Source organism: Protopterus annectens, chromosome 8.part0 (genome assembly GCF_019279795.1).
Source record: "Protopterus annectens isolate FY-2018-M chromosome 8.part0, PAN1.0, whole genome shotgun sequence".
In the NCBI taxonomy this organism is placed as follows: Eukaryota; Metazoa; Chordata; order Ceratodontiformes; family Protopteridae; genus Protopterus; species Protopterus annectens.
The window spans coordinates 766,996,584-767,018,163 of record NC_056741.1 but is presented as its reverse complement, the minus strand read 5'-3'; the positions used below and the strand labels follow the sequence as shown (position 1 = coordinate 767,018,163).

The window sequence follows — 21,580 nt, the reverse complement described above, 5'->3', positions numbered from 1 at the left end:
ATGCTTGATTTCTTATATGGCTTCTATATTGTTATTCCATACTCATGTTTGGGTATAATGTAATGAACAAGCTATGACTTCAGCATTTTTGAGTATCTTTTTATGCAACCTATAGCTCTATAACAAACATTAACCAATTGGTTGATATGATTAGAAAAACTCAAAGCTGATCTACCCATGTGCCCAGGTTCTTAAATGAATCTACTGTTTCAATCACTGTGTACTGTATTAAGTATTCACCTTTTATGTCTCCCAAATCTCATATGCTTAGTGTTTGATGTATTTATCAGCATATTATTCTCCTGTGCCTAAATGGTCAGTTTAGTCAAGTTCTTAGACATGCCCTGTCTGTAACACGTGTAATCAGTTTACCCAATTTCAGGTAATCTGTATATAGACTGTAGAACACCTCAGATGAAGAGGTCTGAAAGATACAATCTAAACAAGTAATGGCCTAGGACAGATCCCTGTGGGACACCCTGCCTGCAACCTAGAATTTCAGCTGTCCAATCATTGCATATTACTTGCCATGTTCTATTTGTAAGCTATGCAGCTGTCCATCTTATCAAGTGTAAATCAATACCTAATTATTCTAATTTATTGACCAATGTTTTGTGTATGACCCTGTCACCTACTGAAGTTAAATCTAAAAATTATATCACAATACAATTTTTCATTCATAGCTGTTATTATACTGTTATAGAACATCATGTTACGCATGGTAATAAATCTATTTTCAACATATGCGTTCTGATATATGGTTTCAAGTCCCAACCTTTTCATTTCTGACAGTAACTTATCCAATATCACTTTCTCCATTATTTTTCCACAACATTAAAGTAAACTTAAGGGTCTGTATGACTCTGGGTCTGTCTTACTTCCCTTTCCCTTAAAAGATATGTTTAATAATAGCATGTCTTCAATCTTGAGGAATCTTCCAATGTTTATATGACCTAGTAAATAGTAGATAGAATGGTACTATAAGTAGTTGCTGAAGTGTTCTCAGATCATTATTACCAAGTCTGTCTCCTCTCAGTGCATTTTTTTTTTTTTGGGATCCGGTTTGTATAGTTCTTTTTCAGCATAATCTAATTTAATTCCAGTATTTGAGGTTACACTGATGTCACTAGAACAACTTATCACCTCCGTTTGTGGAGCCAAACTGTTTTGCATAACATTTTGTAAATATATCTGTAATCTGTTGTGTCTGAGAATAAATTTTAGAATCTACACACAGCTTACTAATTTGCATGTCTTTACCCCTTCCACATCTTATGTATCTATAAAATGGTTTCCTGTTATTCTCAATATCTTTATGTAAATTTTCTTCAAATTTTTCTTGATCTTGTCTCACACTATGCTTAATTTGTTTGTCCAGCTTATTTATTCCGGTTTTCAAAGTTGTAGTTTGACCTCTTTTCCATTTCTTATATTTTTGTCACTCACCTTAATCAGATATCTTATTCGTATGGAAATATATCACCCTGACATTGTGTGCCAAGATCCTGATATTAAAAGTTTTTTGGGGGGATTTTTGTATTTCAAACCTTTCCATACCTTCTGCAGTTTTTCTACTGAACACATAACTCTGTTTAGTTTTACATTGTGACTGCTTTGCTTTCATATAATCTGTAATTCATCTTATGTGCATTGGTTTAGATTTTAGTTTGGCAAAATTATCTAACAAATTAACCTTTATAACCCATTGTTCACTGCACTTCAACAGTGGTAAAACTTTATATGAAGTAAAAGTAATTTCTTTGGGTCTATATCACTTCATCGAAACGGCAGAAGTTCGAACACCATTTGTTCGAACTTCTAACCTTGAAGTGCAAAACCATCACAGGCTTAGAACAGCAATTTTTTTTTCCCAGGGGAAAAAAATCGCTGTTCCAAGAAACACACACGCACACACACACACACACACACACACACACAACACATGCACACCAAAAAACAGCAATCCACACACATACACTTAAAATCCTACATCTAACCCTACATTAAACTGTACATACACTACTATCTATCCACTTACCTTAACCCAAACCCTAAGGTTCATCACTATCGCACACTCACCTGACCCGCGCCCTAACCCTAACTCACCTATCCCGCCCTAACCCTAAAGTCTGTCACTATTGCACACCCACCTCACCCGTGCCCTAACTCACCTAACCTGTGCCCTAACTCACCTAACCTGTGCCCTAACCCTAACGTCCACACAATCGCATACTTACCTGAACCCAACCTGTAACTTTCTACCACAGTGCTAAAAATCGTGAAGCCACAGAAATGGCCCACCAAATTCTTTCCCTGGGAAAGAATTCAGTGTTCTGCGTCTTCGCTTTAATCAGTTTTCGAACCTCACAGTTCGAACATTTGGTGTTCAAACCGCTGAAGTTTCAATGAACTGATAGGAACCCATTTCTTTAGGGACACAAACAATATGTAGTATGTTCTTTCCCTTTTTTACAACCTGAAGCAGTTGTTCCTGAGCATAAGTTGTAAATAATTTCCTTACTAATGTTGTTCAATCAATATTATTCCAGTCTGTTTCTGGTAAAATTTAAATCCCCAGCCACTATTATTCTTCCCTCCTGTGTTTCATGCAAGAAATGTATGAATTCCTCTAGGCCATCAACACTTGACTTTGGTGATCTATATACTCCAAGAATTATCATATGCTCCAGGGCTGTCTTTATTATCATAGTTACACAATCTATAGCATTGGTGTATCATTGAAAATGTAATAATTCCAAGTCTCATAACTACCTTTTACCCCCTCATAACACCTCCACCTGATTTTTTGCTAGAATAAAACATTTATACCCTGATAGAACTGGTTTCTACTTGAAAAACAAAGTCCACAACAGTAGAAACGCTTAATTTATTAAGATAAAAGCTTTTGAGATACACCCTTCCTCAGTTATCAACTAGTTTCTAGTCATTGCTCTTCAACCATGTTTCACAAATAATAACATCAATATTCTGGGAATGTGGCACATTTTTCCAATAAAAATACTTTATTATTAATGCTCCTAGCATTAACAGCCATCAGAGATGCATCAAGCATTGCTATCTGTGAACTGTTAATTTTTTGACCTGGAAAAAATTCTGCCCAGTGTTTGCTCTAAAAATCTGGACAAAGCCTAAAATGATGGGGGGACAAAAAGGGACAGATTTGAAATATTGCTCTTACAAACTTAGAAAGTTGATAGAATAATAGGTTTTGCATTAGCATGAATTCTCTGAAGGATGTGAAGTCTTAAACTCAAATGTTTGTCATTCTTTAATTACTTCAATCCTCAACTATTTGCCAGAAAAGTACAGATTTTAGGAGGAACATACCAAAAATATCAGGCAAAAATCTGGATATTCTGCGAAAATCTGTACAGTTGAGAGGTGTGAATCACATAAACACACAGTCACTTCCTCATTCATACCTGCATTCATACACACACACACACACACACACACACACACACACACACACACACACTCAGCCACTTCCTCATTCATACCTGCATTCATTCACACATTGCTCTCAGTCTCCCAATCTCACACATACACACACACACAACCACTTCCTCATTCATACATGCATTCATTCACACACAGCCACTTCCTCATTCATACCTGCATTCACACACACACACACACACACACACACACACACACACACACACACACACACACACACACACAGCCACTTCCTCATTCATACCTGCATTCATACACGCACAATCACACATCGCTCTCACTCTCCCGATCTCACACATACACAACCACAGCCACTTCATTCATTCCTGCATTCACTCACACTCGCCACGAACTAATAAGCTTAACTGCAAAATAAATCGCAAACTGTTTGCAGTTTATTTTGAGCTAAACTTATTAGTTTGTGGCACCCTTGTAAGGAAGCCGTGGCTCTCCAGGGCGCCGCAGTGCACACTTTGGGAACCTCTGAAATATGCACTTTATGCGTGCCGCGGAAGGGGGAGAGCCTTGGGAAAACCTGGATTCAGCAAGGGAGCCGAGAATCAAAAAAGTTTGGGAACCACTGAGCTAGATATGTATGGAGTTCCTTCTTTAGGGTGCTTTAAGACTAATGGGCTAACTGCAATGGTTTGCCTGTCATACAGTACACCACGACTAAAGACAAAATACTTAAAAGACACACCCAGTAGAGGTTAGACTACATTATCTGCCTCTGACAAGTCAGATGCTATTTCTATAGCATACATGTCTCTATGCAATAATGGCAGCACAGGGCTTGTTGAGGATAAACTCTTAATTTGAAATAGAACTTTGTGTCTCTGACATTGATTTTTGGAAAATGGCATTCTTTGACAGTTCTTGGGACTGAATGCTGGAGTATAAAATTCTGAGAAACTATGCAAGTAAGAGTTATTCAGATATTAGTATGCTATGCAAATAAGCTCGAAGGTGAATTTCTATCCTTGTTATTGTCTTGCAAACAATACACTAGATTATTTTCTCTGATCTTCTATCCTCTGTGTTAAAAACCCTCTTTGTAAATCTTATATCTTTAATGGAATAAGTAGAAATTCAGACATGAGGTTCTACTTAGCAAAGTTGATCAGCACAAAAAAGAGAGAAATGTGCATAAAATATTCAATATGTTGCCCTTCCTTTATTTAAGATTTAAACTAGTTATAATACAATAAAAATGAGTAAAAAATCTGTTGTAAGCAAAATAAGGGCATACACTGATATTGGTCAGATTAAACTTGTCACTTTTATATGAACGTCTCTCATTCCAATCAAAGGTCAGTGGTATGCTGCCACCAGAGAAAAGAAGTCTTACCAGGAAAAAGGCTCAGGCTAGCATGAAGCAAGGTAGATGGGAGGCAACCTAAATATTATACGTATTGTTAGAGTGAGATTCTCATAAGAAGATATGATGTTCCTTCTTTGGACTGTTAATGGGACTCCCCTCTGAAGGTCGTCAGTGCATACAGATCCATCTTTTGGAGGACACAGCTACAGGTAGTAAGAAAGAAAATTCTGAAGAGGTACATTTTGAAGGGTATAAATACATTTCAGTGTCTTCACTTTCATAAAACACAATCTGAACCAATTGATTTTTTACTTAGTAATTTCTAGTGGTGATATTGCAGGTTCCTCAATAGGAGAGGCAATCACCAGGATTTGAGGTATTTGTTTATCTATGTTAATTCAATAAACTGCCTACTGATGGCGTACCACAATAAATCACCCAAGTAGATGTTCCTGAAGATCACCGGTCAACTCGACTGCAGTGTACCACTCCCATTAACCATTACTCATTCGTGCTTTATCTGCAGTATAATATCAATAGAGTAAGAAATTAGTCATCAAGGGTAATATAAAAATATTTATGTGATTCTTGAAACCTCTCCTGTCTCAAAACTGGAAACTCCTGTAATCCTGCCAAAGTTTGCCCATATAAAACATAAGCAAAATAATTCAGAATACCACTCCTGTGCTATTGGTTTGTTAATACATTGCTCTTAGAATTCTTAGTTTGTTCATTGCTAAGCAATATGCTTTGTTCTGAGATTACAACAAACTGCAGTTCTGATGTATCAGCAACCCCCTTGGGATATACTGCACCTTTACAGCAGTTTTCAGTTCAAACCCTGACCCTCCAAATTTAGATCCCAAGCAGTAAATTAACACATGCAAGAGAGAAGAATGCCTCACAGTTACAATGAGTTCAAAAATAGCAGCAAACCTGCAATATCATTCTGTTGATATAGCGTAATCTGAATATTAGTTTCTTACAGCATATATTTGGATTTGACAGCAGTCTTTTATTCTGTGTTCTAAACCACTTTGCAGATACATTAATAAGCGCCTAAGAATCTCATGCAGTGAAGCTAAAATAAGTCTTACCAACCTTATTCTAACACTCAAAAGTTCAAATTCCGTGTGATGTTATAGTCAACTATTACTGAAATACGTGTACAAAAGACATTTTATTCACATATTGCCATAACATGAAAAAACATGCAATATTTACATAATTTACAAGAAGATACATGGATATAAATACGTATTTCATGTTTGTAGTTCACTAACTTGCATTGCATTTTTTGTGATTTGTTAAAAAAGCTACATTCTGCACATCTTGCAAGCCCCTGCTTCTAACACCTGCAACAATAAGCAACGTTTCAATACTGCATATGAACAAAGTATGCTGAAATGCTGAAATACTGCACAAACAACTCAGGATGGTGTTACAAATTAAACAATGAACTGCATAATACTAGAAATTAATACAGATAAAGTATGGATGCAATAATCTGAATCTATACCTGTTCTTCCTATAAATTTAATTTACAAGCCAAAGATATGACTTACACAAAGAATTAGCATTCTAATTAATTTGTAAAATTTATAAAGATTTAAGGCTTAACAACACAGTAACTTTAGAATATAAAAACAGCTACATTTCATGGCCATAAGCTGCTATCTCCATCATCTCTGTCAAAGACCAAATAGGCCTTTTGTATCAGGGACCACAGAGCAGGATGAGTATGCCCAAAACTGTAATATCCACATTCATTGGAAACTAAAGCTTTATAATCCAATGAATATGAATGCGTATCTGCATGCATGTGTGTGTGTGTGTGTGTGTGTGTGTGTGTGTGTGTGTGTGTGTGCGTGTGTGTGTGTGTGTGTGTGTGTGTATGCCTTCTGCATGTTGTGGTTTCCTTTCAACTCTGTAAATGTGCTGGTTTAGGCTATACTACATGGGATATATATATATATATATATATATATATATATATATATATATATATATATATATTTTATATATATATATATATATATATATATATATATATATGTGTGTGTGTGTGTATACATATATCTACTGCATTTACCCTTGCTCTTGTGGTCTACTGCATGGCACAAGATGTGTCATCCTTAACTTTATAGCAAATAAATACATAAAAAAACAGTTAATAATATGCATTGTTAAGCATCACTTTTATGACAAGATTAGCAGCTCTCTGTTATACTGAGAGCCATGAGATATTCTCATGCAAAAGTAGTGCAAGTGCTTTTTCTACTCAGCTGTTGAGGCTCACAAAATATGCCAGTAAAATGCAAGCATTCATTTCCAGAACTTACTGCATGAAATCTAAACGTACAGAAGTACAGTTTACATTCAAAATACCATAGAAAAACTAGAGATACCACAGACATAGATAAGACATTTACACAGAAGACGTACACAATTTATATATAAAAATGACAGTGATAAAAAGTAGTCATTATTACTGGGTGTCCCTTGTAGAGTTTTAGTTGAGCTCAGATTGTTTTTTTTTCCCTTAGAATGCAACGGCTTACTATGCATCCAGTTTATCAGGACTACTTAAACCTGTAGTGGCAGTACCATAATTGATTCATTTGGCATTACACTATCAAACGTCTGATAACATTGTATGATCCTTTTACTCTGCTTTGCCTTAAAAAGTGTGCTGCCAGAACTCCTAGGATGACGATTGGAATAGTGATTAAAATTGTCAGCAACAGATGAGGTACGATGCTAGTTTTATGGATATCTTGAATATTTTTCTCAGGAGAGCCTGCAAATAAAACAAAAAGAAGCATTGCATTAAAAGGTCTCTGCTTAGTCCAGTGATCAGTTTGTGCTATTAATAACTAACGGATTCCTTGTGGTTACACCATGCAATGTAAAAAGAACCACAAAGCACAATGGGGTAGGAACCACGAAGATATTATCCACTCGACGTATTTCAAAAGTTCTGTTCATTAAATACTTCCACAAGACAAGACACTAGTATGTAAGCGCTTTCGTTTGGCTGTTACCAAACTTTTTCAAACATTCAAAACCCTTCATTTTAGAATCACAACGCTTATATAGGCGTAATTAACTAATTCCCCTATTAAGTTACGTTCAATTAATCCATTATTATTTAAAAGGAAAATTAATACATTTAAAACAAATGCTAAAATACAACCCTAAGTATTCATAGTTTTTTTTTAAAAAAACAGTATATGTTTAGGTATGTATTGTTGGAAATATGTATATGCGTGTGAAGTTTTTGAAGTGCCTTCTTCTTAATATGTTTAAAAGTATAACCTATTATGTGCCTTCATAACCATTCAAATGTTTTTGTCATTAATTTAGTGTGTTCAATATTTATTTATATCTTAGGAAACTTATGAATAAATCATTAATTATTAATGTATTATAGTTTTATTAGTATTTATATATCTCAATTTTAAAGTTAATCAAGGAAAAAAGTCATCAGAAATGTTCCATACGTATAAAATGTCATATTAAGACTACATATAGATATAACAATCATTGATAGCAATAATTTATAATAATTACTAAGAAAACGCATACGCAAACATAACATACCTTAAAATATACTTTTAGAATAAAAGAGGTTGACAATACACAGGTATATATATATAACATATAAAATATACATACATATATATATATATATATATATATATATATATATATTTATGTATGTATATATATATATATATATATATATATATATATACCTTTTTCATATATGTGTATATATATATATATATATTTTTTTTTTTTTTTAAATTCAATTAGATTATAGTGGGTTTCTCTTCCCAAATAGAGAGAGACATATTTACATTGAATACACTAAAATAATGACGAAAACTTTTGAACGGTGATGAAGGCACATAATAGGTTATACTTTCATAATATATTAAAAAGAAGGCACTTCGAAAACTTCATATGTATATACATACTTTACAATATATTGTTTTTTTAAAAAAACTATGAACACTTAGAGTTGTATTTTAGTATTTGTTTTAAATGTATTAATTTTTCTTTTAAACAACAATAATGGATTAATTAAACGTAACTTAATGGGGGAATTGGTTAATTACGCTTATATAAGCGTTGTGAATCTAAAATGAAGGGTTTTGAATGTTTGAAAAAGTTTGGTAACAGCCAAACGAAAGCGCTTACATACTGGTGTCTTGTGGAAATATTTTAATAAACAGAACTGTTGAAATACGTCGAGTGGATAATATCTTCGAGGTTCCTACCCCATTGTGCTTTGTTGTTCTTTTTGGCTTCGTAAAACACCATGCAATGTAGCTTGAACATGAAAAAATGCAGTGACAAATGAAGGTAGGTAAGTCAAGATTCTGTTATAGATCTATGGGATCATCAGTCTTGGCAGCCAGCCAAAGAGACAGAGTTAAGGAAATGAACTGTGTATATACAAGCAATACAAAAGGTGCTGAATGTTCATCCTATTATCCTATCATTCTGCACTAAGAGAGTCTAGATACTAAATGTGGTTATCAGTATACTGATATTTCTTCCCAAGAATTATAACACACTACTCATAACTCCTCCACTTCCCCTTGCATCCCTCTCACACTATACAAAAGCTAAGGGCAGATTTCTGAAGTGGCTCAAAGCAACAAACACCATCTAAATGGATGTGGCAGCCTATGCTTGAAAGTGATAATGCTGACTTTATCATGTGTACAAAATGGATATGTAAAAAAAAAACACTTAGGAATTGCTTTTCTGAAAAGCAAGGGCCTGCATCAGAGAAATTCAAGCAGTTGTTTGTCTTTCGGCTTTTTCCCGGTAAGGGGTTGCCACAGCGTTACTCCGGTCCGCTAATGATTGGCAGTAGATTTTTATGAAACGCCTTCAAAATCCTACTTTCTCTTTATGAAATCACCAAGGAAAGAAAAAAAGCACACACTTTTTCATTTATTTTTCAGATACAGAGAATGAAGATAAAGGCAATTCCTTAGCATCCCCACCAGATGACCCAGAGTTTGGGAAGATAGAATTTTCCACAATTGTTTATGCTTAGTCTTTTACATTGACTAATGTAAACTGGATTAAAGGATTCCAAGCAGGAAGAGCAGGCAGGTCTGAAAAAAAAAATCTCTATGGTGTCTTTCAGATTCTGTGTCCTTAGCCTGGGAAGAATAGGGCCTCACAGGAGCAAAATGAGAAGGGTCTTAGATCAGGACTAGTGTGTTAACAAGAACCAAGGGAGGCATTTGGACTGATGAATGCAATTCCAGTGTTGAGGTCTGCATTGGAAACCCTCCGGCAATGAGAACATCAACAATGGAGAAAGGGAGCTAACACAGGTAGCACCAATGCAACACTGGATATATGCACAGGCACTAAAAGACTGGTCCATGCAAACATCAAGAACACTCTAATTACAAATGCCTGTGTTGATCTTCCCTTCCCCACTGGCACAGGGGACAAGGATGTCATAGGCTTAAACAGTAATAAGGGAATGTTTACTGATGTTGACCTTGACTCCTTTGTCCTGAGATTCCACTCCAAGATATGACCTATCATCAAAAGTAGTGGCACCAAAACAGCCCATATCACTGGCAGAGTCTATGTCAGGGGGTAAGAATGACTGTGGTTCCTATGGCATTGTTGGGTCTATATTAAAAGACTGAATGTTCACAACCGCAAATACGACAACCGCGACACAAACGCCGAACAGCTGAAACAGCGAAACACAAACATCGAAATACAGAACACCAAATGGATTTCCTTGGCCAGCAGGGTGTTCGTGGGGAAGAGGAAATATATCCTTTTCCCCACTATAGTGAGATCTCGGAGTTGGTATATATAAGTGGGGGGGGGGGGTGCAGGGAGGCTTGACCCCTGCAAAAGTGTGTTTATTGAGGTATGTTTAAGTAAGTTTTACTTACCTGTATGGTGTTGTTGTTTTCAGAAATGTGTTCGGCATTCCATATTTCGATGTTTACATAGTTCGCTGTTTCAGCTGTTCGGCGTTTATGTGTCGCTGTTGTCATATTGGCGGTTGTGAAAATTCGGTCTTTTAATATAGACCCGGCATTGACATATCTACACGTCAACCAAGACCCTTGGGTGTCTACCATTCCCAAACAGTGGCCAATGAGGAGGAAGAAGCAGCAATCTGGGAGAAACAGAACTTTACCTTCCCTGGATACAGATGGGGAAGAGATTAGATGCATCATCACCTGCACCTGTAAACATATCTCTCAAACTTTTAGGGCAAGATATCTGAACAAAGCTATGAATAAAAGTGGGACAAATGCAGAAAAATAGGGACAATTTTTAAATATCGCTCTTAAAAACTTAGAAAGTTGATAGAATAACAGGTTTTATTAGCAGGAGTTTTCAAAATGGTATGAAGTCTGAAACTCAAATGTCTGTCATTTTTTTAACTTCAGTCTTTAATGATTTGCCACAAAGTTGCCAGAAAACCACAATTTTATGCAAAAAGGACAAAACATATTAGGCAAAAATTTGTACAGTTGAGAGGTATGGCTGTAAAATGGCCTCAGGCATTTCTCTGGCTGAAATCCTTGGTAACAAAGCGGCTATGGACAAGAAAAAAAAACATACCTTGGCAAATAAAATCTGACAGAGGGTCTTGCCTTACCAGTGACTAAAAGTTTTGAGACACCAGAAACACTACAATAACCTCTTATCCTCCTGGCTTGATCTATTGATTAGCACAGGAGATGAAGCCCTGAAAGAGTGGAGGTCTGCAAACATCTTTCCTTTTCAACACCTTTTTGACTTGGGCTTCTGTCACTTTGATTACATTTTCAAGCTTCAGCAGGAAAATATTCATTTGTGTCTGAACAATCTCCTGAAAATAATTCCTTCAATATTAATTTATTCTTCCTACTACTTTTTACAAATGTCATAGTCAGACTGTAAATGCCGTGGTCCCAAACATACTACACAAATTCATTCTTTCCAGCTCTCCCAGTTTCCCAATCATTTCTGGTCTGCCCGCTCCTTTGGTCACCCTCAAACTAATTGGATATCGACCTGGGGCAGGGAAGGAGCTTAAGGGCACCCTGGGTATAACAGCTCTCACTACTTCTGCCAGGGCTCTTTTCTTTTTATGACCTATCCTTCCAACCCCCCCCATGGTCTCGGTTACATCCAAGGGGATAGTGTGCAATGGGAATGTATTGCCCCACTTCCACAACAGCTTATCAATGTCCTCTCCCCTTCCCCTCTTTGGACCATGTCCTCACCTCATGTCCCCAACCTCCAACAGGATTCTCTGTGTGGGGACCAACCCTGAATTTTTTTGGAGGTGTTTTATAAGTTATTTCCTGAAGCTTTGAAGGTTAAATTCAGGTTTTGTGACTTCTGAAAATGAGCTCCAGGCTGTAGGTGCAAGTTTGTAAAATGAGTTTAAGACTGACATGGGTAGGTCCAATGAAAAGGTCATATTTTCTCCTCTGCACTGCCTTTCTGGTGCATGCTAACTTTATTCCTAACCATGCCCATGCCCCTAAACCTAATCCTGCACTTTACCTTAGAAAAGCCCTTTCTATAAGATTACCACTACACAAGATACACACACACACACACGCACACACACACACACACACACACACACACACACACACACACACACACATACACACACAAGACCAAATATACACAACACTAACGTTATCCCTTATCTATCAGTTGCTCTAATACTAACCTGCCAACACTTCTACAAATGTACCCCCCACTCATAACACCAACCCACTTTGCTGTGTCTGCATTATGAACTGTCACTAAAATGAACTGCCAGCATTCTGATGCTGACGTTCCCACTAGCTGTATGATGAACTGCACCCATGTATTTCCAGTACATCTGCTGAATGCTCACTTCATCAACAGAGTTTACTGCTGTCTGTTATTACCAAAAGCACTCACTGTCAACTGCAGGAGTTTGCAAAAGGAGGAACATTCATTGTTCCTTTTCTGTATGGGATGTACTTGTACTCATGTTAAGTGTGAGTGTGTGTTACAGTGAAACATAATATGCCCCAGATTTCAGTATAGGGTGGAGTGTACATGCTGGTGTTTGCTGCTTAGGGTTAAACTAAGGGCTAGGGAGGGTGCGGGATTTAATGTAGGTCATGTGTGCTGTTGTAGGTGAAGTGTTTTTCAGTGTCTTGTTTAGGGTTTTTGTTAGGGAAAGGGATTTTCGTAAACTAATATGTAGGGTTAGGGTTAAGGGCAGGGTTAGGATTACCACACATGATTAAGGTGGTGCTGGGAGCCAGCGGCATCACCAGGATGCATGTTAGCTGTGCCATAACAGAGTATATTTGATTGTGTGTAGCAGAATATTAACCTTATCCTAAAGCTGGTTTTATAATATGTTAATGATGACATCATTACCTTCATGCATAATATTGAAATAAAGAGCTTGAATCCTCTGAAAACAGTTCTGCACAGAGCAGATTTCTAAGCCGATGTGTATGTAGCAAGTATCATGGCACAACTGACAGAGTAACATTTCTCACAGTGGTATGGTATGGACAAATTAACATTTCTCACAGTGGTATGGTATGGATAGATTAAATTTCTCACAGTGGAATGGTGTGAACAGATTAACATTTCTCATAGTGGTGTGGTATGGATAGAGTAACATTTCTCACAGTGGTGTGGTATGGGTAGAGTAACATTTCTCACAGTGGTATGGTATGGATAGATTAACATTTCTCACAGTGGTGTGGTATAGATAGAGTAACATTTCTCATAGTGGTGTGGTATGGACTTTCATAAACTATGAGTGACTTCATCAGTAATGGACTCTAATCCTGTTCCTTCATGTTATGTGGAAAAAGCTATACACTACAGATTAAGACTGTTGTACAGCTCTGCTCTATTTTGTTATACTATAAATAAAGCAATGAATTCCTGAGAAGTAGAAATTATCATACATGGAAAGTTATAAAGGCTTCTTATGGTTTCATCTATAAAGGAATTATGTTGAAACTTTTCTGTTGCTTTGTCAAACGGAATGCTTTGTAACACATAAGTACTGGATATGTCTACACCTATCTGTGATTTCTAAAACAAAAATATTACCTACCAATGACGGAGAGCTCAATGCCTTCTGTAACAGTTCCAACATCATTTGTGACATTCACTTTGTAAACACCGGTGTCATGTGTTGAGACGTTATACAGTGTAAAAAACCCATTTTCTGAAGACAGCACAGCTTCATTATTAGTTCCTTCTTTCCAGAAGACAATCACTGGAGGTGGTTTGCAGGAAGTTTTACAAGTAATTGTGACATTAGCTCCTTCGAAAACTGTTGTTGATGGAAATACTAACACTGTTGTATTTTTTGGAGGAACTAAAACAGAAGAACAAATGCATGGTAAAAATTCAGATACAGCTACCACTATACTGACATTCACTTTCCAAAGTTACAGCTTTTAAACATTTTTAAATATGCAAAACTACAAAAAAGGTAGTATAGAAAGTGGCATTTGGTTTTTACAGCAGTTGTTAGTTCAATACTGTGGTAGTAAAAGAGGTCTAGTGCAATGTCGCTCAAAGGCTGCACATTTATACAAAGGATCAACCAATTCCCATCAGCACATATAGTTTGACATACGCTACAAGTTATATGCTTCAGGTATGCTTTCACATCGAGGTCTAGTGCAATGTCGCTCAAAGGCTGCACATTTATACAAAGGATCAACCAATTCCCATCAGCACATATAGTTTGACATACGCTACAAGTTATATGCTTCAGGTATGCTTTCATATCGAGGTCTAGTGCAATGTCGCTCAAAGGCTGCACATTTATACAAAGGATCAACCAATTCCCATCAGCACATATAGTTTGACATACGCTACAAGTTATATGCTTCAGGTATGCTTTCATATCGAGGTCTCGTGCAATGTCGCTCAAAGGCTGCACATTTATACAAAGGATCAACCAATTCCTATCAGCACATATAGTTTGACATATGCTACAAGTTATATGCTTCAGGTATGCTTTCATATCGAGGTCTCGTGCAATGTCGCTCAAAGGCTACACATTTATACAAAGGATCAACCAATTCCCATCAGCACATATAGTTTGACATACGCTACAAGTTATATGCTTCAGGTATGCTTTCACATCGAGGTCTAGTGCAATGTCGCTCAAAGGCTACACATTTATACAAAGGATCAACCAATTCCCATCAGCACATATAGTTTATGACATATGCTACAAGTTATATGCTTCAGGTATGCTTTCACATCGGCCTTTCTGTAGTTAAGTGTGGTTGTTTTTTACACTGTATCAGTAAACATAAGTTATTTGTGGTTATCACAATGCTAGATTTGGGAATAGAGCTTGTCTGAAGCAATGTGTAGGATTTGCATTGTGAGAATTTGGACTGCTTGCACATACAGCACGTATGCTGTCATATAATAACTTGTCTTCTATTGTCCTGCCAGTCTTGGACTAAACATAGGCCAAAAGAAAGGATTAGGAATGGGCAAGGGAAAGGCTGGTGGGTTGGCTCCTATAACGAGAGCTCTAATGACAGAGCTAGTGTTATGGTAAGTTCCAATAAAGCTGCAGATACAAACATATAAAACATGCTACTCAGCTATAAAAACAAAGAAACAAACAAACATTGGATGATTACAAAAAGAAAATAAATCAAAAATTACAATCATCTTCATTGTATTGGAGACCGTGCTCACCAGCTCTCACAAATGTGTAAACTCCTAGTAGAAAACATGTAGACAGATGTGATACGGTAAAGCTGAAGCTTACTAAAATACAATGATCACAGTTGTGGCAAAGGAGTGCTGAAATAGCATATTATCACTAACATGGAAGCCCAGACTGACAGGAAGTGCAAAGAAAAGGTGTAATGCACATGAAGTCTACTAAAGAAAGCACATCAGATAAGATTAACATTAGCCAGGGCACTTTTTCACATGCTCCATTGGGACTCATGCTTAAATAACAAGGGCTAAATGAGGATTAGCACACTCAGCCAAAGGTTACAATCTTCAAAATAAAAATAATCTGCGCAGCTATAACTGTACTGTAGTAGCTTCCTTTAGCACAGTTATGCTAGTTTGAAGACTGCATGAGGCTGGACAACCGTGTATTATTGTCTGTCAATTCATTTTGCAAAGGTCTTAATTTCTCTGTCATCTTTAGTTGCCAGTTTCATGTGATCTTAAGACTACTTGAAACCTTTGTGTTAGCTATTCTTTTCAGTTTATAATGTAATGCATAAGCTACAACAGAATTAGGTCATCTGGCACCCTCTGTAGTTACCTGAATTGACATCACCCTCAACTTTGGACCAAAAAAAATTTCCTGTTCTGAAAGTGCAGCAAATTGCTTGCTACAAATCACCACACAATGAGCAGAGCTTCAACCACACCTCAAACACAGTATTTGCATTCACTTGTGAAGCTGGGATATCTTTGTGGCTTCACAAAGCCATGTCAGCACCTCACTGCACTATCACCTATTGATTCTGCCCTCTTACAGCTTGTGTCTGGGACAGCCACCCCATTCGTCCTGCCCTAGTTGCAGCTCTGAACTACAATGTCATTTCTGTGGAAACCAGGCCTCCTGTGGAAATAGGTTTTATCTACACAGCTAGATTTTCCCAGTTAATAATAAATAAGTAAACACATAAATGAGCTTGAGGTCCACTGAGATATGTACAACCAGAGCTATGACTAAGCATAATAAAAACAAATCCTCTTAGCTAGATGGAGGAATAAAATTCCTCTAGAACAGGTATTGTGAAAAAAACTCTGCATTCATCTACTATAAACGGGTAAAAGAGAGAAGAGGAAAAAACATTTTAAAGTAAAAAGGAAATGCAGGTCTACTAAGACAAACAAAAATATAGGATAGAAAAGTTATCATAGTCTATGCACAAAACTATGGAGTTGAAGGTATCAGAAAACATAAGACAGTAAGAAGTCAGGTAAAGTACATATGTTGACTGAGGGTGGCTCAAAGAAGGAAGCCACTGGCTTGCTCCTACTAGGCTTTTCTTGCAACAATTTTTAATGAGAGGTATCCTACTCACAAGCCTAAGAAACAATAGTTATGTACTTGCCATAATGACTCTAACTTCTGCCCTTCATGACCTTTAGGACTTAGCCTTAGGCACAAATTAGCTCAACACAGAAAACTTTCCAAGTCTCCAACTCGTACGCTTTACCCACAAGGCACCATGCTTCCTATCTCTCCAGGATGAACAAGCAGCTTCAACAGAATGAAGCACCATAAAACGTAGCACCAATATAAGATTTAGACGCCTTGGCAACTTCCACTGGGCTGTGTCTCAACAAGATGAGAAAGAAGGTGATTACATTTAAAAGGATGAACATGGGTTATCTAGTTCTTCCATGTATATAACTTTCATGTCTAGGATGATCTAGTCCATCCTCTTCAAGGCCCTCAGGACAGATTCCTGGTTTGACATCCTGAATGGAATCATGAAAGAATTCCTCTCAAGACTGTGATCCTGAAGGGCAAATACCTTAAAATCTACCCAGAATGCTGTGTTTCACAAAAATATGCAGAAAACCCCATGCTAAAACTACACAGACTTCATCTCCAAAACCATTATTGAAATGTTCCTCTGATATAGACACTGTTCTTGTTGAATCTGCCAAATATTTGTCATATTTGTTATAAAGTAATTTAATATACTCTGAAAGTCATATAGGCAGAGTGACTTTAGAAACTTTGGAACTCAGTGTATTGGGACTATAACATATTGAACTGTGAAACTCTTCAAAACAGATTTTCTCTGTTTTTTGTAAAACGTACAGCTGCCTAAGAACATCCAGACAATATAAAGTATATCCCCCTTCACTGGACCAGTTCAGAAAGTATACAAGGAGATTGACAGACTGATTCAAATTCTGTTCTGAAGCTACAATGGGCTTAATGGAAAGGTTTATCCACAAGACCTTTCTGTCATTAAGAAATATCAGGTAGAGGGAGGGTCTAAACATGAGGCCTAAATCTCAGAGATTCTTATGGCTCATGTTATTGCCCAAACAAAAACAGTTTTCCAAGATAAAACGAATAATATTAATAGCAATTTATCAGAAGATGCAGGTTGAAAGGGAGCCAACATCAAATCCTCCAACATAAAATTCAAATATAGTGGAGGCACAACATTCTTGAAAGAGGGGGTCTAATTAGGAAAGTGCCCCTTTAGAAACATGTACGTAACTTAAGAGATGTCACTGAAGTACTGTGATGTCCATTATGAAAACTGGAAACAGCTGAAGGATGTAATTCAATAGAAAAATCTGTGTAAAGTAGTTCAAAATGGTGCAGCAGGAGCCGAAAAAGGATCCATCCTTTTGGACGTGGGCCAAATCACAAGATGTGTCCAATTGTTTTTATATATTTTCCTGGTGTTTGGCATCAGGGCAGAGTTAAGGATCTGGAAAACCCTAGGAAGCTATAAGGCATTCCTGGCCATTAATGGATGTGAAAAGACCAAGCAGTTAGAGGGGGCTGAATTCCTGGTAAAGCTCAATTGATGGATGAGAGAGGAGGGTTCTGGGGGAAACCTCAAGTATCCAACCTTCACTAAAAGACGAGAGCACAATAAATGTGTCAAGGCTAAAATGGAGCACTAAGAATAAGTTTAAATTTGTTGACCTTCACTTTGTAGGCAAATATGAGAAAAGGAAAATAGCATAAAGGGTTCCTGCATGCAATGTCTAGACTAAAACACCCTCGTTCCACTGTCCCAAAGGGCATATCGGTTAGCAGAACGTACTACATTTGGAATTGGCCAGAGGAATATACCTGTATCATGGGGTCTAGCAGTGGTGGAAACATTCCCTCACTACTGATAATCTTACCTGTGGAGGTGATGGCCCATATTCACCTGTCCCTCCCTACCTGACTTTTCAGTTATGCGGCATCAGCAAACAAACCTGGCGCTGTCAATGAGACAGCTATGTTCTCCTAAGACATAGATTGCAGTCTGCCATCATAGTCCATTCCCACTTCCTCATGGCCTCTTCGCAAAGCCATAAATTCCTATCACCCTGCTTATTTCGGTATCATGGCACAGGCATACTATCCATGTGAAAAGCAACAGCATCACAAATTATGGAGTCTTGAAATGCCTGTAGTGGGAAGTACATCTTTCATCCCCAGCCCACTGATATGCAAACTGCCTCCATCTGGGAAAGGGCACCTTAGACCATCATCCACTGACAATGCACCCCCCCACCCTAAGGCTGATATATCCATGGTAACTGTCACCACTGAGACAGAAAGCTAGAAGTGCTTGGTCAGAGTAATACTGGGGGATACTTGACTACCAATTGAGATGATTTTGGCATATTTCTAGAATCTTCACATAGTGCAAAAAGTGACTGCTGATCTGACATCACTTGGTTCTGAGATGGACTGCCGTACCCTCATGTGATATCTGTCATGTGGTACTAGCTATAGTGTTACTGCCACAAGTTCCAGTGCTTTGAGACAAAGCCTGGCAGGAGCAGATATCTGCTGGAGAAGTTGAAATACAGCATGTTGAATCTTGATCTTGCATGACAGAGTGGCTAGAAAGCATTTAATGCATATGGGAGTCTGCAGTGGCTCTGCCTGTGACTTTAAGTGTTAATTCTAATGCCCAAATGTTGGAAGAGATGTAGTACAGTTTCCCATGCTATACCTACACTGTCAAGACATGGCATGACTAGATTTCAGTCATCCAGGTAAGGAAGACCTTTGCACTCTGCATCTGCTGGTGTGACCATGGCCGTGTATCTGATGAACATCTTGTGGGCTGAGGTAAAACCAAATGTTAGAACTTTAAACTGACAATGACTGGCTCTGACTCAAGTGAAAATTCCTCCTTAACTTCTTTGAAATCTATATGTGCAGGTAAGTACCTCAGAGGCCTAGAAAGCACATCCAATTTTCTCCTTGCAAGTAAGGAAGAATCATTTGTACAAACGCAGATGTAAGTTTTGATTGCAAAATAGTTCATTTAGACTGCTGAGATCAAAGACTGGTACTTTCCTTTTTCTGAAATAATATTCTAGTATTTGAATCCTCTCTTATCTGGTGGGACCTTTTCAATTGTCATTTCTGAAAGAGAATGATGACTTCTTGTCTTGCCAATCTCTACAGATGAGGCAATATTCCAGATAACAAAACAGGGTGCTGTTGGGGTGATGTTTGGAAAAGGATTTTGTAGCCACCTAGATGTGATGGTCTACATCTACCTGTCCTGCATAATGGCCATCCAAGTGAAAAGAAGGGACAAAGTCAGATAAGCTCTCAGGGATTTTGCGTCTGATGTGGTCTCCAGGTATGGAACAACAGAATCCCTGAATTTGTCTACATCTACCTGTCCTGCATAACGGCCATCCAAGTGAAAAGAAGAAGTGACAAAATCAGATAAGCTCTCAGGGATTTTGCGCCTGATGTGGTCTCCAGGTATGGAACGACAGAATCCCTGAATTTGTCTATTCAATTGTTGTTGGTTCTACTTAAGTCACAGTTGCTAGGAACTGTTTTGCATCCTGGAGAATGTCCTTTGCAATATTTCAAAGTGGACACCCTTGGCTGTGAGAATCCTGCTATCCCTTTTTGCTCTCTTGTAATGTTTTTCTAACATTCATCTCAAAGATATAAGCTCCATTAAAGAGGGTATTAATAAAGCCCATCCTGAAATTTTTGGTGAAGTCTATCAGGCCCAGTCAGGCATGACAGCAAACAGTAGTTTTGCCCCCCACCCCCACCCCACTGCTGCCTCATCTGCACAGTTACAGGTCAGGTGCATGGTCAAATTTGATATACCTTTGGGTAAATATTAATATTGCAGCTTGTTGTCCATTTCACTGGCATGCTCATGCTGAAATCTCAGCATATAGGACACATAATTCAGCAGCCTTACATAAAATATGGAAGGCACATATACATGATATATTCTTTCTTGCAGGGATGCAAAGTCCGTGACTCCTTGTTTGTGGGATGGCCCTCTGGATTTCAGGGCCAGTGCAGGGACTATGGAGTTTATAACTAGGGTCTGTATCAAGTCATTCCTGTCCTAAGACAGAGTATCCTGTTCAGTCTCCTAGGGATATGGCTATTATATCATTATTTTTCCATGCCTCTATGACTACAAGAGATTGTTCACCAGGAGACCACCCATGTTGCCAGTGTCAGGGTTGAGCTGAAAGTCTCCTCTGGGTTCTTCTTTAGTGATTGGTGGTGGTGGTGTTGGTGGACTGGACCACCACACTCCTTGTTTTTGCATAAGCTGCAGGATCTTCCCAGATGTGCAGTCATCTGAATTAGATATTTTGGAATCCCCTTTATCTCTATCCTTTGCATCTGGAAATAGAAATTCTACACGACAGTCAACTTGCTTCCTGTTGCACTGTGTGCTTCCTCTGAATCCTCATGGACAGGACTCTGAGGATGAGGAGGAAACATAGAGGGATCTAGGTCTAAAAAATTCTCTGTGGTGTCTTTCAGATTCTCTGACATTAGTACTGAAGTGCAGGAGAACAAAGCAGTGAGAAGGGTCTTGGGCCAGGACTTTCGTGGTAACAGCACTGAAGGGGGTTACTGCAGTGAAGTGTGCAATACCACTGCTGGGGTCAGTATTGGAAAGCTCACTGGCAGTGACAGCAGTGTTGTTCAGTGGAAAAGCATTGGCAATGACTGGCTCTCAAACATCAGGAGCCACTGTGGTACAGCTGAAGGTT

The 21,580-nt window shown here is 37.8% G+C and overlaps 1 protein-coding gene across 2 annotated transcripts in view; it reads right to left on the bottom strand.

Annotated features, from left to right (window-relative positions):
• Positions 1-6,827: 6,827 nt before the first annotated feature.
• The window catches only part of LOC122809033 (vascular cell adhesion protein 1-like), an 88,211-nt gene continuing 73,458 nt past the window's right edge, over positions 6,828-21,580 (bottom strand). For both annotated transcript variants that reach the window (XM_044080235.1, XM_044080236.1), the window contains 2 exons: positions 13,926-14,192; positions 6,828-7,601 (listed from right to left, as the gene is read on the bottom strand). In XM_044080235.1, the coding sequence (XP_043936170.1) occupies positions 7,429-7,601; positions 13,926-14,192 (440 nt within the window). In that variant the 3' untranslated portion in view covers positions 6,828-7,428. The remainder of the gene's footprint in view (positions 7,602-13,925; positions 14,193-21,580) is intronic.